At 45.6% G+C, this 15,408-nt stretch overlaps 2 protein-coding genes, 15 non-coding genes and 2 pseudogenes across 17 annotated transcripts; 17 read left to right on the forward strand and 2 right to left on the reverse strand.

Moving 5' to 3' along the window:
* Window positions 1-334: 334 nt before the first annotated feature.
* LOC121196460 lies at window positions 335-478 on the forward strand (annotated as a pseudogene).
* A 213-nt stretch (window positions 479-691) lies between these two features.
* LOC121195825 (zinc finger BED domain-containing protein 4-like) lies at window positions 692-1,687 on the reverse strand. Its single transcript, XM_041059493.1, has 4 exons — window positions 1,665-1,687; window positions 1,280-1,403; window positions 926-1,065; window positions 692-838 (listed from the first exon to the last, which is right to left on the reverse strand). Exons 2-4 carry the CDS (start codon window positions 1,344-1,346, stop codon window positions 692-694), a joined length of 354 nt encoding a protein of 117 aa, XP_040915427.1. The 5' UTR covers window positions 1,347-1,403; window positions 1,665-1,687.
* A 198-nt stretch (window positions 1,688-1,885) lies between these two features.
* LOC121196457 lies at window positions 1,886-2,045 on the forward strand. The gene has a single exon (XR_005895916.1). It is a non-coding gene; the product is annotated as a U1 spliceosomal RNA (small nuclear RNA).
* A 577-nt stretch (window positions 2,046-2,622) lies between these two features.
* LOC121196664 lies at window positions 2,623-2,813 on the forward strand. Its single transcript, XR_005896107.1, has one exon. It is a non-coding gene; the product is annotated as a U2 spliceosomal RNA (small nuclear RNA).
* Window positions 2,814-3,207: 394 nt separating this feature from the next.
* Window positions 3,208-3,322, forward strand: LOC121196126. The gene has a single exon (XR_005895605.1). It is a non-coding gene; the product is annotated as a U5 spliceosomal RNA (small nuclear RNA).
* A 1,163-nt stretch (window positions 3,323-4,485) lies between these two features.
* Window positions 4,486-4,649, forward strand: LOC121196275. The gene has a single exon (XR_005895744.1). It is a non-coding gene; the product is annotated as a U1 spliceosomal RNA (small nuclear RNA).
* A 577-nt stretch (window positions 4,650-5,226) lies between these two features.
* LOC121196602 lies at window positions 5,227-5,417 on the forward strand. Its single transcript, XR_005896049.1, has one exon. It is a non-coding gene; the product is annotated as a U2 spliceosomal RNA (small nuclear RNA).
* A 394-nt stretch (window positions 5,418-5,811) lies between these two features.
* LOC121196129 lies at window positions 5,812-5,926 on the forward strand. Its single transcript, XR_005895607.1, has one exon. It is a non-coding gene; the product is annotated as a U5 spliceosomal RNA (small nuclear RNA).
* A 1,161-nt stretch (window positions 5,927-7,087) lies between these two features.
* LOC121196461 lies at window positions 7,088-7,231 on the forward strand (annotated as a pseudogene).
* A 213-nt stretch (window positions 7,232-7,444) lies between these two features.
* LOC121195780 (zinc finger BED domain-containing protein 4-like) lies at window positions 7,445-8,516 on the reverse strand. The gene is made up of 4 exons (XM_041059442.1): window positions 8,418-8,516; window positions 8,033-8,156; window positions 7,679-7,818; window positions 7,445-7,591 (listed from the first exon to the last, which is right to left on the reverse strand). The coding sequence occupies exons 1-4, from the start codon at window positions 8,514-8,516 to the stop codon at window positions 7,445-7,447; spliced, it is 510 nt and encodes a 169-aa protein (XP_040915376.1).
* A 122-nt stretch (window positions 8,517-8,638) lies between these two features.
* LOC121196458 lies at window positions 8,639-8,798 on the forward strand. Its single transcript, XR_005895917.1, has one exon. It is a non-coding gene; the product is annotated as a U1 spliceosomal RNA (small nuclear RNA).
* Window positions 8,799-9,375: 577 nt separating this feature from the next.
* LOC121196624 lies at window positions 9,376-9,566 on the forward strand. Its single transcript, XR_005896070.1, has one exon. It is a non-coding gene; the product is annotated as a U2 spliceosomal RNA (small nuclear RNA).
* A 394-nt stretch (window positions 9,567-9,960) lies between these two features.
* On the forward strand, window positions 9,961-10,075 carry LOC121196130. Its single transcript, XR_005895608.1, has one exon. It is a non-coding gene; the product is annotated as a U5 spliceosomal RNA (small nuclear RNA).
* A 1,163-nt stretch (window positions 10,076-11,238) lies between these two features.
* On the forward strand, window positions 11,239-11,402 carry LOC121196390. The gene has a single exon (XR_005895854.1). It is a non-coding gene; the product is annotated as a U1 spliceosomal RNA (small nuclear RNA).
* A 577-nt stretch (window positions 11,403-11,979) lies between these two features.
* LOC121196604 lies at window positions 11,980-12,170 on the forward strand. Its single transcript, XR_005896050.1, has one exon. It is a non-coding gene; the product is annotated as a U2 spliceosomal RNA (small nuclear RNA).
* Window positions 12,171-12,564: 394 nt separating this feature from the next.
* Window positions 12,565-12,679, forward strand: LOC121196131. The gene has a single exon (XR_005895609.1). It is a non-coding gene; the product is annotated as a U5 spliceosomal RNA (small nuclear RNA).
* Window positions 12,680-13,844: 1,165 nt separating this feature from the next.
* On the forward strand, window positions 13,845-14,008 carry LOC121196391. The gene has a single exon (XR_005895855.1). It is a non-coding gene; the product is annotated as a U1 spliceosomal RNA (small nuclear RNA).
* Window positions 14,009-14,585: 577 nt separating this feature from the next.
* Window positions 14,586-14,776, forward strand: LOC121196605. Its single transcript, XR_005896051.1, has one exon. It is a non-coding gene; the product is annotated as a U2 spliceosomal RNA (small nuclear RNA).
* A 394-nt stretch (window positions 14,777-15,170) lies between these two features.
* LOC121196132 lies at window positions 15,171-15,285 on the forward strand. The gene has a single exon (XR_005895610.1). It is a non-coding gene; the product is annotated as a U5 spliceosomal RNA (small nuclear RNA).
* Window positions 15,286-15,408: the final 123 nt, after the last annotated feature.

The following is a 15,408-nucleotide window of genomic DNA, read 5'->3' on the forward strand; positions in this document are numbered from 1 at the left end:
CATGTCAGTGTTTAGTTCATTTAGTCAAATGTTTTGAAAAGTGTCCCACGTGGGCCTTTGCTTTCTTTCCCAAGAGACAGCTTGACTAGTGGCATTTCACACAGTGTTCCTTTGTTTTTGGCAGAGCAGTGCATGATGGGTAGATCCAACAAAGCGCGTTTGCCGCACGCCGCAGCCTATTTGCAGCAGTGTTTGTGTCTTTTCAGCCATAAATGTAACAGACAAAGGGGAGCTGATGCTCAAGGCGCTGAAATGTGGGATTATGCATTGTAGGCACCGTCAGCCAGAGCGCTGTGCCTGGTGACCACCACCCGCTCTCTTCCAGCTGCAGCTCATACTTACCTGGCAGGGGAGATACCATGATCAACAAGGTGGTTCACCCAGGGCGAGGCTCAGCTAGTGATGGGACGATGATACCTCAAGGAGTGTATTGACACACTAAACAAACTGTGTCGGCACTGTATTGATACTGTGTTGGTCACCCAATAGTGACCCCTGCAGTAGTTATAAAATCATTGCAGGTAAAGAAATTCCTTGTTCGTGTAAATGCTAAAACTGAGTTGGTATGTAAAATATAGCAAATTAGAGTTAAAATTCAGAGTTACAATTTTTTAACTTATGTGCACATTTATCAACTTAACTGTTAAATCGTATGAAATAAAAGACAAAAAAGTGATTAGTTCATGAATTTTTATTGAGAAACAAAAGTTAGATATGCCTCCATATTCATAGACGTCCACATATCAGCTGTTAAAGTAACAGCAACGGCACTCTGGAGGTCCTTTTTGGTTTTCTCCTTTTCCTCCTCATATCTCTGGCTCACCAAGTCCTTGATGGTCTGAAAATAACCATACAAATACTGTTACACCAATAAAATATAGTTATATAGTTAGTACAAACATATAATAAAAATTCTTAAACATACCTTCCTGCTTGGTAGAGCATACGAGGGTAGAATAAGCTTCAGGAGCTCCCTGAATCCCTCATTTTCAACAAAGCTGAGTGGCTGACAGTCTTTGATGATCATATTGACCACTGCCTCATCCACTGCTTGCTTGTTAGGAACTGCAAGCCAAAAGGAACTATTTTGTCAAAAGCTTAATAAAAGGACTGTAATTTTTACAAACAATATCAAATAGACATAAGACGACGTGGTGGTGTAGTGGTTAGCACTGTCGCCTCACAGCAAAAGGGTTGGAGGTTCGATACCAGCCCTGGAGCCTGTCTGTTTGCATGCATGTTTTTTTTAGCACAATTTTTAGAGAGACTTTCAACATACCTGGGGTACTCTCACGAGTATCTGCCAATTCTTCATTGCCATGCCGAGCTCTATAATGCCTCAGCATTGATGAAGTGCTCTTATTGATATAAGATAGCTCTGTAGAGCAGAGCCGACACTTCACCTACAATAACATAAAAAGTTAATTTATCTGAAAACAATTCAAACCTCTTACCAGAACATTGCATTCACTTGTTAAAAAAATAGACACCCTCTCATGATTACGAGATCAGGATCTCATAATTACATGATTACATGAATAAAGCAACTCTAAGGCTCTTTAACTGACTATCATATGTATCACAGGTCATTCACTTGATAAACTGATAAAGTGAGTGCAATGCGCCACCGTAAAAAATAGTATATAAAGGAGAAAAAGATTTACCTTGTTTGGCGTCACGAGATCAAAATTATTCCACAACGGGGAAAACTTCCTAGAACGATCCATGATCAAGCAAAACTCCATCCGACAAACCCACGACATGTTGATACAGTTTGTTTCCTGATAAACACACTTTGGCGCGGCACATCCAAACGATACAGTTCCTGTATCGGTCACGTGATTCTTTCTTAAAGCAATACACGCACCGATACGAGGTTTCCCTCTTGAGCTCTCGGCACAGTGCTGATGCACCAGTGTCGCTCGTCCCATCACTAGGCTCAGCCATTGCACTCCGGCTGTGCTGACCCCTGCGAATTCCCCAAATGTGGGAATCTCGACTGCATAATTTCTGGTAGTGGGGGACTGCGTTCGCGCTCTCCCCTGTTGCGTGCGTGTAGAAGAAAACAAAATGTGTCAGGAATGCCCATGTGCTAACCTGCTGAAGGCTCTCCATTTTGTGAAGTGGCTTTGTTGATTTGGAGTTACATGTCAGCTTTTGCAGTCTGTCCACAAAGCGGCAGTGTTGCTCTGCAGAAGCTCTCTGGCGTGCGCTACAGAGTGGCGTGTTTAGTCATGACAATTCCCCGTGTTCCCGTTGGAATTGGGGAAGTGGGCGTGGCCTTTCCATGACAAAATGAAGTGTGAGCTCTCCTGTCCGACTGTGCTGCTTGTTTGTGGAAGAAATGTGTGCTAGATGTTCTTCTAGTATGCTTTATTTCTAGGCTTTGGTGTGGAACAGCAATGAGTTGAAGCTATTTTTGGCCGGCTTTGCCGTATGGCTGAGCCTTTTGAGTTGGTGAAAGGTCAAACATCTTTGTATAGCGGCAGGGAAAAGTACACGGCAGACAGATGGGCGGAGTTGCTAAGTGGCGGCAATCGATAAGCTGGCTTACAAACGGGACACCGCGACAAGTGACGGTTGTACCAAGAGCTTGATTTGGACGTCAAACGCTTGGGCCTCATCGCTTCTCGGCCTTTTGGCTAAGATCAAGTGTAGTATCTGTTCTTATCAGTTTAATATCTGATATGTCCCCTATATGGGGATAACGTATTAAACCCATTTTTAGGAGAGGGAACTGAAAAGGGAGCTTGCTCCGCTCACTCCACGCATCGACCTGGCATTGCAGTGCTGCCGGGAACGGTGCACCTTTCTCTTGCTTTGTAGAAAATCAAGCTCTGACACGCATGTTTAGTTAGGAGTCAAACTTTTACAGTGGCTGAAGGAAAATGCGGCTAAGTTTTTATCAAGTGAATTGTGCACAACCAGTCAGTTGATTTACTGATATCACCCAGGGAACCCCGCTCAACAACACAGTGCACTTCAGCTACGATGATTGGTCGCGGACTCCCTGAAGACGCCTGATCGTTTCCCAGACTTTGTAGTCTCCATGTAAAAGCCAGGCCTGGATTTTTCAGGCTGGAGATGCTGGGGGGGCAATGGAGGGGAGGCTGGGATTTAGCACGCGGCAAGCCAAGGGAGGCACACCGCGACGGTGGTAGCTGGGACGACTAGGGTCCTCAGCTGCTCTCTGAGACAGGCCTGTTCTGACTCTTGTTTCTCTTCATAACGCACAAGTCTTTCGCCTTTTACTAAAGACTTCCGTGGAGAGGAACACCAATGAGTTGAAGTTATTTTTGGCTGGCTCGGCCTTATGGCTGAGCCTTTTGAGTTGGTGAAAAGTCAAACATCTTTATAGAGCGCCACAAGTGGGAGCTCCCCTGTCCGACTTTGCTCTTTCTTTGCGGAAGAAATATGTGCTAGATGTTGTCATTTTGCTGGTATACTTTATTTTTAGGCTTTGGTGGGGATGCTGCCGTCTTTGAGACAAGAAAAGTGTACATGATGACAGTAAAAAAAGAAATAACGCTACTGAATGAACTTATTTCTTCAATATGACAGATGATGCTTGAAAAATATACAGTTGTAAGAAGCAAAGGAAACAAGAGAAGCTTTTACAAAAACAAGGTTCATGCAGCATTTTCACTTTGCACTCATCAAACACACATTCACAGATGACTACATGAATACATGACTTTATGTGTGTACAGGTCTAGTGTTTTTTTTTTTTTTTGTATTCTTTGACAGAGGCACTGGTACTGACATAGGTCTGAGATGCTAAGAGAGAGAGAGGTTAGGGCGAGGGAAAGCATTATGCCAGAGAGTGTCCTCACAAAGATATAAGTACCGGTATGTGTGAGCGTGTGTTTGTCCTTTGATGCCTTTGATGTATCAAGATTCTACAGTCTGATGTCAGAGGCTGCAGTAAGTGGACACACAGCCAGAGACAAGTTCAGAAGTCAAACAGGAGCAGAAACAGTTGGACTGGACAGGACTTGCTTATGATTTAGGAAGAAAGAAGCCCTCAGATATTTCTGCACAATTATTGACAAGGAAGGGAGGAGCTACTGCTGTTACAAGGACAAGAGGAAACCACAGGAAAGTCCAGATCAGCTCCAAGGTTTTCGCTGAGTCAATACATGTTAGTAGTTCATGTCAGTGTTTAGTTCATTTAGTCAAATGTTTTGAAAAGTGTCCCACGTGGGCCTTTGCTTTCTTTCCCAAGAGACAGCTTGACTAGTGGCATTTCACACAGTGTTCCTTTGTTTTTGGCAGAGCAGTGCATGATGGGTAGATCCAACAAAGCGCGTTTGCCGCACGCCACAGCCTATTTGCAGCAGTGTTTGTGTCTTTTCAGCCATAAATGTAACAGACAAAGGGGAGCTGATGCTCAAGGCGCTGAAATGTGGGATTATGCATTGTAGGCACCGTCAGCCAGAGCGCTGTGCCTGGTGACCACCACCCGCTCTCTTCCAACTGCAGCTCATACTTACCTGGCAGGGGAGATACCATGATCAACAAGGTGGTTCACCCAGGGCGAGGCTCAGCCATTGCACTCCGGCTGTGCTGACCCCTGCGAATTCCCCAAATGTGGGAATCTCGACTGCATAATTTCTGGTAGTGGGGGACTGCGTTCGCGCTCTCCCCTGTTGCGTGCGTGTAGAAGAAAACAAAATGTGTCAGGAATGTCCATGCGCTAACCTCTTGAAGGCTCTCCATTTTGTGAAGTGGCTTTGTTGATTTGGAGTTACATGTCAGCTTTTGCAGTCTGTCCACAAAGCGGCAGTGTTGCTCTGCAGAAGCTCTCTGGCGTACGCTACAGAGTGGCGTGTTTAGTCATGACAATTCCCCGTGTTCCCATTGGAATTGGGGAAGTGGGCGTGGCCTTTCCATGACAAAATGAAGTGTGAGCTCTCCTGTCCGACTGTGCTGCTTGTTTGTGGAAGAAATGTGTGCTAGATGTTCTTCTAGTATGCTTTATTTCTAGGCTTTGGTGTGGAACAGCAATGAGTTGAAGCTATTTTTGGCCGGCTTTGCCGTATGGCTGAGCCTTTTGAGTTGGTGAAAGGTCAAACATCTTTGTATAGCGGCAGGGAAAAGTACACGGCAGACAGATGGGCGGAGTTGCTAAGTGGCGGCAATTGATAAGCTGGCTTACAAACGGGACACCGCGACAAGTGACGGTTGTACCAAGAGCTTGATTTGGACGTCAAACGCTTGGGCCTCATCGCTTCTCGGCCTTTTGGCTAAGATCAAGTGTAGTATCTGTTCTTATCAGTTTAATATCTGATATGTCCCCTATATGGGGATAACGTATTAAACCCATTTTTAGGAGAGGGAGCTGAAAAGGGAGCTTGCTCCGCTCACTCCACGCATCGACCTGGCATTGCAGTGCCGCCGGGAACGGTGCACCTTTCTCTTGCTTTGTAGAAAATCAAGCTCTGACACACACGTTTAGTTAGGAGTCAAACTTTTACAGTGGCTGAAGGAAAATGCGGCTAAGTTTTTATCAAGGGAATTGTGCACAACCAGTCAGTTGATTTACTGATATCACCCAGGGAACCCCGCTCAACAACACAGTGCACTTCAGCTACGATGATTGGTCGCGGACTCCCTGAAGACGCCTGATCGTTTCCCAGACTTTGTAGTGTCCATGTAAAAGCCAGGCCTGGATTTTTCAGGCTGGAGATGCTGGGGGGGCAATGGAGGGGAGGCTGGGATTTAGCACGCGGCAAGCCAAGGGAGGCGCACCGCGACGGTGGTAGCTGGGACGACTAGGGTCCTCAGCTGCTCTCTGAGACAGGCCTGTTCTGACTCTTGTTTCTCTTCATAACGCACAAGTCTTTCGCCTTTTACTAAAGACTTCCGTGGAGAGGAACACCAATGAGTTGAAGTTATTTTTGGCTGGCTCGGCCTTATGGCTGAGCCTTTTGAGTTGGTGAAAAGTCAAACATCTTTATAGAGCGCCACAAGTGGGAGCTCCCCTGTCCGACTTTGCTCTTTCTTTGCGGAAGAAATGTGTGCTAGATGTTGTCATTTCGCTGGTATACTTTATTTTTAGGCTTTGGTGGGGATGCTGCCGTCTTCGAGACAAGAAAAGTGTACATGATGACAGTAAAAAAAGAAATAACGCTACTGAATGAACTTATTTCTTCAATATGACAGATGATGCTTGAAAAATATACAGTTGTAAGAAGCAAAGGAAACAAGAGAAGCTTTTACAAAAACAAGGTTCATGCAGCATTTTCACTTTGCACTCATCAAACACACATTCACAGATGACTACATGAATACATGACTTTATGTGTGTACAGGTCTAGTGTTTTTTTTTTTTTGTATTCTTTGACAGAGGCACAGGTACTGACATAGGTCTGAGATGCTAAGAGAGAGAGAGGTTAGGGCGAGGGAAAGCATTATGCCAGAGAGTGTCCTCACAAAGATATAAGTACCGGTATGTGTGAGCGTGTGTTTGTCCTTTGATGCCTTTGATGTATCAAGATTCTACAGTCTGATGTCAGAGGCTGCAGTAAGTGGACACACAGCCAGAGACAAGTTCAGAAGTCAAACAGGAGCAGAAACAGTTGGACTGGACAGGACTTGCTTATGATTTAGGAAGAAAGAAGCCCTCAGATATTTCTGCACAATTATTGACAAGGAAGGGAGGAGCTACTGCTGTTACAAGGACAAGAGGAAACCACAGGAAAGTCCAGATCAGCTCCAAGGTTTTCGCTGAGTCAATACATGTTAGTAGTTCATGTCAGTGTTTAGTTCATTTAGTCAAATGTTTTGAAAAGTGTCCCACGTGGGCCTTTGCTTTCTTTCCCAAGAGACAGCTTGACTAGTGGCATTTCACACAGTGTTCCTTTGTTTTTGGCAGAGCAGTGCATGATGGGTAGATCCAACAAAGCGCGTTTGCCGCACGCCGCAGCCTATTTGCAGCAGTGTTTGTGTCTTTTCAGCCATAAATGTAACAGACAAAGGGGAGCTGATGCTCAAGGCGCTGAAATGTGGGATTATGCATTGTAGGCACCGTCAGCCAGAGCGCTGTGCCTGGTGACCACCACCCGCTCTCTTCCAGCTGCAGCTCATACTTACCTGGCAGGGGAGATACCATGATCAACAAGGTGGTTCACCCAGGGCGAGGCTCAGCTAGTGATGGGACGATGATACCTCAAGGAGTGTATTGACACACTAAACAAACTGTGTCGGCACTGTATTGATACTGTGTTGGTCACCCAATAGTGACCCCTGCAGTAGTTATAAAATCATTGCAGGTAAAGAAATTCCTTGTTCGTGTAAATGCTAAAACTGAGTTGGTATGTAAAATATAGCAAATTAGAGTTAAAATTCAGAGTTACAATTTTTTAACTTATGTGCACATTTATCAACTTAACTGTTAAATCGTATGAAATAAAAGACAAAAAAGTGATTAGTTCATGAATTTTTATTGAGAAACAAAAGTTAGATATGCCTCCATATTCATAGACGTCCACATATCAGCTGTTAAAGTAACAGCAACGGCACTCTGGAGGTCCTTTTTGGTTTTCTCCTTTTCCTCCTCATATCTCTGGCTCACCAAGTCCTTGATGGTCTGAAAATAACCATACAAATACTGTTACACCAATAAAATATAGTTATATAGTTAGTACAAACATATAATAAAAATTCTTAAACATACCTTCCTGCTTGGTAGAGCATACGAGGGTAGAATAAGCTTCAGGAGCTCCCTGAATCCCTCATTTTCAACAAAGCTGAGTGGCTGACAGTCTTTGATGATCATATTGACCACTGCCTCATCCACTGCTTGCTTGTTAGGAACTGCAAGCCAAAAGGAACTATTTTGTCAAAAGCTTAATAAAAGGACTGTAATTTTTACAAACAATATCAAATAGACATAAGACGACGTGGTGGTGTAGTGGTTAGCACTGTCGCCTCACAGCAAAAGGGTTGGAGGTTCGATACCAGCCCTGGAGCCTGTCTGTTTGCATGCATGTTTTTTTTAGCACAATTTTTAGAGAGACTTTCAACATACCTGGGGTACTCTCACGAGTATCTGCCAATTCTTCATTGCCATGCCGAGCTCTATAATGCCTCAGCATTGATGAAGTGCTCTTATTGATATAAGATAGCTCTGTAGAGCAGAGCCGACACTTCACCTACAATAACATAAAAAGTTAATTTATCTGAAAACAATTCAAACCTCTTACCAGAACATTGCATTCACTTGTTAAAAAAATAGACACCCTCTCATGATTACGAGATCAGGATCTCATAATTACATGATTACATGAATAAAGCAACTCTAAGGCTCTTTAACTGACTATCATATGTATCACAGGTCATTCACTTGATAAACTGATAAAGTGAGTGCAATGCGCCACCGTAAAAAATAGTATATAAAGGAGAAAAAGATTTACCTTGTTTGGCGTCACGAGATCAAAATTATTCCACAACGGGGAAAACTTCCTAGAACGATCCATGATCAAGCAAAACTCCATCCGACAAACCCACGACATGTTGATACAGTTTGTTTCCTGATAAACACACTTTGGCGCGGCACATCCAAACGATACAGTTCCTGTATCGGTCACGTGATTCTTTCTTAAAGCAATACACGCACCGATACGAGGTTTCCCTCTTGAGCTCTCGGCACAGTGCTGATGCACCAGTGTCGCTCGTCCCATCACTAGGCTCAGCCATTGCACTCCGGCTGTGCTGACCCCTGCGAATTCCCCAAATGTGGGAATCTCGACTGCATAATTTCTGGTAGTGGGGGACTGCGTTCGCGCTCTCCCCTGTTGCGTGCGTGTAGAAGAAAACAAAATGTGTCAGGAATGCCCATGTGCTAACCTGCTGAAGGCTCTCCATTTTGTGAAGTGGCTTTGTTGATTTGGAGTTACATGTCAGCTTTTGCAGTCTGTCCACAAAGCGGCAGTGTTGCTCTGCAGAAGCTCTCTGGCGTGCGCTACAGAGTGGCGTGTTTAGTCATGACAATTCCCCGTGTTCCCGTTGGAATTGGGGAAGTGGGCGTGGCCTTTCCATGACAAAATGAAGTGTGAGCTCTCCTGTCCGACTGTGCTGCTTGTTTGTGGAAGAAATGTGTGCTAGATGTTCTTCTAGTATGCTTTATTTCTAGGCTTTGGTGTGGAACAGCAATGAGTTGAAGCTATTTTTGGCCGGCTTTGCCGTATGGCTGAGCCTTTTGAGTTGGTGAAAGGTCAAACATCTTTGTATAGCGGCAGGGAAAAGTACACGGCAGACAGATGGGCGGAGTTGCTAAGTGGCGGCAATCGATAAGCTGGCTTACAAACGGGACACCGCGACAAGTGACGGTTGTACCAAGAGCTTGATTTGGACGTCAAACGCTTGGGCCTCATCGCTTCTCGGCCTTTTGGCTAAGATCAAGTGTAGTATCTGTTCTTATCAGTTTAATATCTGATATGTCCCCTATATGGGGATAACGTATTAAACCCATTTTTAGGAGAGGGAGCTGAAAAGGGAGCTTGCTCCGCTCACTCCACGCATCGACCTGGCATTGCAGTGCTGCCGGGAACGGTGCACCTTTCTCTTGCTTTGTAGAAAATCAAGCTCTGACACGCATGTTTAGTTAGGAGTCAAACTTTTACAGTGGCTGAAGGAAAATGCGGCTAAGTTTTTATCAAGTGAATTGTGCACAACCAGTCAGTTGATTTACTGATATCACCCAGGGAACCCCGCTCAACAACACAGTGCACTTCAGCTACGATGATTGGTCGCGGACTCCCTGAAGACGCCTGATCGTTTCCCAGACTTTGTAGTCTCCATGTAAAAGCCAGGCCTGGATTTTTCAGGCTGGAGATGCTGGGGGGGCAATGGAGGGGAGGCTGGGATTTAGCACGCGGCAAGCCAAGGGAGGCACACCGCGACGGTGGTAGCTGGGACGACTAGGGTCCTCAGCTGCTCTCTGAGACAGGCCTGTTCTGACTCTTGTTTCTCTTCATAACGCACAAGTCTTTCGCCTTTTACTAAAGACTTCCGTGGAGAGGAACACCAATGAGTTGAAGTTATTTTTGGCTGGCTCGGCCTTATGGCTGAGCCTTTTGAGTTGGTGAAAAGTCAAACATCTTTATAGAGCGCCACAAGTGGGAGCTCCCCTGTCCGACTTTGCTCTTTCTTTGCGGAAGAAATATGTGCTAGATGTTGTCATTTTGCTGGTATACTTTATTTTTAGGCTTTGGTGGGGATGCTGCCGTCTTTGAGACAAGAAAAGTGTACATGATGACAGTAAAAAAAGAAATAACGCTACTGAATGAACTTATTTCTTCAATATGACAGATGATGCTTGAAAAATATACAGTTGTAAGAAGCAAAGGAAACAAGAGAAGCTTTTACAAAAACAAGGTTCATGCAGCATTTTCACTTTGCACTCATCAAACACACATTCACAGATGACTACATGAATACATGACTTTATGTGTGTACAGGTCTAGTGTTTTTTTTTTTTTTTGTATTCTTTGACAGAGGCACTGGTACTGACATAGGTCTGAGATGCTAAGAGAGAGAGAGGTTAGGGCGAGGGAAAGCATTATGCCAGAGAGTGTCCTCACAAAGATATAAGTACCGGTATGTGTGAGCGTGTGTTTGTCCTTTGATGCCTTTGATGTATCAAGATTCTACAGTCTGATGTCAGAGGCTGCAGTAAGTGGACACACAGCCAGAGACAAGTTCAGAAGTCAAACAGGAGCAGAAACAGTTGGACTGGACAGGACTTGCTTATGATTTAGGAAGAAAGAAGCCCTCAGATATTTCTGCACAATTATTGACAAGGAAGGGAGGAGCTACTGCTGTTACAAGGACAAGAGGAAACCACAGGAAAGTCCAGATCAGCTCCAAGGTTTTCGCTGAGTCAATACATGTTAGTAGTTCATGTCAGTGTTTAGTTCATTTAGTCAAATGTTTTGAAAAGTGTCCCACGTGGGCCTTTGCTTTCTTTCCCAAGAGACAGCTTGACTAGTGGCATTTCACACAGTGTTCCTTTGTTTTTGGCAGAGCAGTGCATGATGGGTAGATCCAACAAAGCGCGTTTGCCGCACGCCGCAGCCTATTTGCAGCAGTGTTTGTGTCTTTTCAGCCATAAATGTAACAGACAAAGGGGAGCTGATGCTCAAGGCGCTGAAATGTGGGATTATGCATTGTAGGCACCGTCAGCCAGAGCGCGGTGCCTGGTGACCACCACCCGCTCTCTTCCAGCTGCAGCTCATACTTACCTGGCAGGGGAGATACCATGATCAACAAGGTGGTTCACCCAGGGCGAGGCTCAGTCATTGCACTCCGGCTGTGCTGACCCCTGCGAATTCCCCAAATGTGGGAATCTCGACTGCATAATTTCTGGTAGTGGGGGACTGCGTTCGCGCTCTCCCCTGTTGCGTGCGTGTAGAAGAAAACACAATGTGTCAGGAATGCCCATGCGCTAACCTGTTGAAGACTCTCCGTTTTGTGAAGTGGCTTTGTTGATTTGGAGTTACATGTCAGCTTTTGCAGTCTGTCCACAAAGCGGCAGTGTTGCTCTGCAGAAGCTCTCTGGCGTGCGCTACAGAGTGGCGTGTTTAGTCATGACAATTCCCCGTGTTCCCGTTGGAATTGGGGAAGTGGGCGTGGCCTTTCCATGACAAAATGAAGTGTGAGCTCTCCTGTCCGACTTTGCTGCTTGTTTGTGGACGAAATGTGTGCTAGATGTTGTTCTAGTATGCTTTATTTCTAGGCTTTGGTGTGGAACAGCAATGAGTTGAAGCTATTTTTGGCCGGCTTTGCCGTATGGCTGAGCCTTTTGAGTTGGTGAAAGGTCAAACATCTTTGTATAGCGGCAGGGAAAAGTACACGGCAGACAGATGGGCGGAGTTGCTAAGTGGCGGCAATCGATAAGCTGGCTTACAAACGGGACACCGCGACAAGTGACGGTTGTACCAAGAGCTTGATTTGGACGTCAAAACCTTGGGCCTCATCGCTTCTCGGCCTTTTGGCTAAGATCAAGTGTAGTATCTGTTCTTATCAGTTTAATATCTGATATGTCCCCTATATGGGGATAACGTATTAAACCCATTTTTAGGAGAGGGAGCTGAAAAGGGAGCTTGCTCCGCTCACTCCACGCATCGACCTGGCATTGCAGTGCCGCCGGGAACGGTGCACCTTTCTCTTGCTTTGTAGAAAATCAAGCTCTGACACGCATGTTTAGTTAGGAATCAAACTTTTACAGTGGCTGAAGGAAAATGCGGCTAAGTTTTTATCAAGTGAATTGTGCACAACCAGTCAGTTGATTTACTGATATCACCCAGGGAACCCCGCTCAACAACACAGTGCACTTCAGCTACGATGATTGGTCGCGGACTCCCTGAAGACGCCTGATCGTTTCCCAGACTTTGTAGTCTCCATGTAAAAGCCAGGCCTGGATTTTTCAGGCTGGAGATGCTGGGGGGGCAATGGAGGGGAGGCTGGGATTTAGCACGCGGCAAGCCAAGGGAGGCACACCGCGACGGTGGTAGCTGGGACGACTAGGGTCCTCAGCTGCTCTCTGAGACAGGCCTGTTCTGACTCTTGTTTCTCTTCATAACGCACAAGTCTTTCGCCTTTTACTAAAGACTTCCGTGGAGAGGAACACCAATGAGTTGAAGTTATTTTTGGCTGGCTCGGCCTTATGGCTGAGCCTTTTGAGTTGGTGAAAAGTCAAACATCTTTATAGAGCGCCACAAGTGGGAGCTCCCCTGTCCGACTTTGCTCTTTCTTTGCGGAAGAAATGTGTGCTAGATGTTGTCATTTCGCTGGTATACTTTATTTTTAGGCTTTGGTGGGGATGCTGCCGTCTTTGAGACAAGAAAAGTGTACATGATGACAGTAAAAAAAGAAATAACGCTACTGAATGAACTTATTTCTTCAATATGACAGATGATGCTTGAAAAATATACAGTTGTAAGAAGCAAAGGAAACAAGAGAAGCTTTTACAAAAACAAGGTTCATGCAGCATTTTCACTTTGCACTCATCAAACACACATTCACAGATGACTACATGAATACATGACTTTATGTGTGTACAGGTCTAGTGTTTTTTTTTTTTTTTTTGTATTCTTTGACAGAGGCACTGGTACTGACATAGGTCTGAGATGCTAAGAGAGAGAGAGGTTAGGGCGAGGGAAAGCATTATGCCAGAGAGTGTCCTCACAAAGATATAAGTACCGGTATGTGTGAGCGTGTGTTTGTCCTTTGATGCCTTTGATGTATCAAGATTCTACAGTCTGATGTCAGAGGCTGCAGTAAGTGGACACACAGCCAGAGACAAGTTCAGAAGTCAAACAGGAGCAGAAACAGTTGGACTGGACAGGACTTGCTTATGATTTAGGAAGAAAGAAGCCCTCAGATATTTCTGCACAATTATTGACAAGGAAGGGAGGAGCTAGTGCTGTTACAAGGACAAGAGGAAACCACAGGAAAGTCCAGATCAGCTCCAAGGTTTTCGCTGAGTCAATACATGTTAGTAGTTCATGTCAGTGTTTAGTTCATTTAGTCAAATGTTTTGAAAAGTGTCCCACGTGGGCCTTTGCTTTCTTTCCCAAGAGACAGCTTGACTAGTGGCATTTCACACAGTGTTCCTTTGTTTTTGGCAGAGCAGTGCATGATGGGTAGATCCAACAAAGCGCGTTTGCCGCACGCCGCAGCCTATTTGCAGCAGTGTTTGTGTCTTTTCAGCCATAAATGTAACAGACAAAGGGGAGCTGATGCTCAAGGCGCTGAAATGTGGGATTATGCATTGTAGGCACCGTCAGCCAGAGCGCGGTGCCTGGTGACCACCACCCGCTCTCTTCCAGCTGCAGCTCATACTTACCTGGCAGGGGAGATACCATGATCAACAAGGTGGTTCACCCAGGGCGAGGCTCAGTCATTGCACTCCGGCTGTGCTGACCCCTGCGAATTCCCCAAATGTGGGAATCTCGACTGCATAATTTCTGGTAGTGGGGGACTGCGTTCGCGCTCTCCCCTGTTGCGTGCGTGTAGAAGAAAACACAATGTGTCAGGAATGCCCATGCGCTAACCTGTTGAAGACTCTCCGTTTTGTGAAGTGGCTTTGTTGATTTGGAGTTACATGTCAGCTTTTGCAGTCTGTCCACAAAGCGGCAGTGTTGCTCTGCAGAAGCTCTCTGGCGTGCGCTACAGAGTGGCGTGTTTAGTCATGACAATTCCCCGTGTTCCCGTTGGAATTGGGGAAGTGGGCGTGGCCTTTCCATGACAAAATGAAGTGTGAGCTCTCCTGTCCGACTTTGCTGCTTGTTTGTGGACGAAATGTGTGCTAGATGTTGTTCTAGTATGCTTTATTTCTAGGCTTTGGTGTGGAACAGCAATGAGTTGAAGCTATTTTTGGCCGGCTTTGCCGTATGGCTGAGCCTTTTGAGTTGGTGAAAGGTCAAACATCTTTGTATAGCGGCAGGGAAAAGTACACGGCAGACAGATGGGCGGAGTTGCTAAGTGGCGGCAATCGATAAGCTGGCTTACAAACGGGACACCGCGACAAGTGACGGTTGTACCAAGAGCTTGATTTGGACGTCAAAACCTTGGGCCTCATCGCTTCTCGGCCTTTTGGCTAAGATCAAGTGTAGTATCTGTTCTTATCAGTTTAATATCTGATATGTCCCCTATATGGGGATAACGTATTAAACCCATTTTTAGGAGAGGGAGCTGAAAAGGGAGCTTGCTCCGCTCACTCCACGCATCGACCTGGCATTGCAGTGCCGCCGGGAACGGTGCACCTTTCTCTTGCTTTGTAGAAAATCAAGCTCTGACACGCATGTTTAGTTAGGAATCAAACTTTTACAGTGGCTGAAGGAAAATGCGGCTAAGTTTTTATCAAGTGAATTGTGCACAACCAGTCAGTTGATTTACTGATATCACCCAGGGAACCCCGCTCAACAACACAGTGCACTTCAGCTACGATGATTGGTCGCGGACTCCCTGAAGACGCCTGATCGTTTCCCAGACTTTGTAGTCTCCATGTAAAAGCCAGGCCTGGATTTTTCAGGCTGGAGATGCTGGGGGGGCAATGGAGGGGAGGCTGGGATTTAGCACGCGGCAAGCCAAGGGAGGCACACCGCGACGGTGGTAGCTGGGACGACTAGGGTCCTCAGCTGCTCTCTGAGACAGGCCTGTTCTGACTCTTGTTTCTCTTCATAACGCACAAGTCTTTCGCCTTTTACTAAAGACTTCCGTGGAGAGGAACACCAATGAGTTGAAGTTATTTTTGGCTGGCTCGGCCTTATGGCTGAGCCTTTTGAGTTGGTGAAAAGTCAAACATCTTTATAGAGCGCCACAAGTGGGAGCTCCCCTGTCCGACTTTGCTCTTTCTTTGCGGAAGAAATGTGTGCTAGATGTTGTCATTTCGCTGGTATA

Source organism: Toxotes jaculatrix, chromosome 16 (assembly GCF_017976425.1).
Source record: "Toxotes jaculatrix isolate fToxJac2 chromosome 16, fToxJac2.pri, whole genome shotgun sequence".
In the NCBI taxonomy this organism is placed as follows: Eukaryota; Metazoa; Chordata; class Actinopteri; family Toxotidae; genus Toxotes; species Toxotes jaculatrix.

Bases quoted from the DNA above. Each gene is read 5' to 3' on its own strand.
- LOC121195825 (XM_041059493.1), bottom strand. From the start codon at position 1,346: ATGCTGAGGCATTATAGAGCTCGGCATGGCAATGAAGAATTGGCAGAT. The intron at 1,066-1,279 runs GTATGTTGAAAG...TTTGGCTTGCAG, and splicing joins TACTCGTGAGAGTACCCCAG to TTCCTAACAAGCAAGCAGTG. The intron at 839-925 runs GTATGTTTAAGA...GGTTATTTTCAG, and splicing joins ATGCTCTACCAAGCAGGAAG to ACCATCAAGGACTTGGTGAG.
- LOC121195780 (XM_041059442.1), bottom strand. From the start codon at position 8,516: ATGTCGTGGGTTTGTCGGATGGAGTTTTGCTTGATCATGGATCGTTCT. The intron at 8,157-8,417 runs GTAAATCTTTTT...ATGTTATTGTAG, and splicing joins ATCTCGTGACGCCAAACAAG to GTGAAGTGTCGGCTCTGCTC. The intron at 7,592-7,678 runs GTATGTTTAAGA...GGTTATTTTCAG, and splicing joins ATGCTCTACCAAGCAGGAAG to ACCATCAAGGACTTGGTGAG.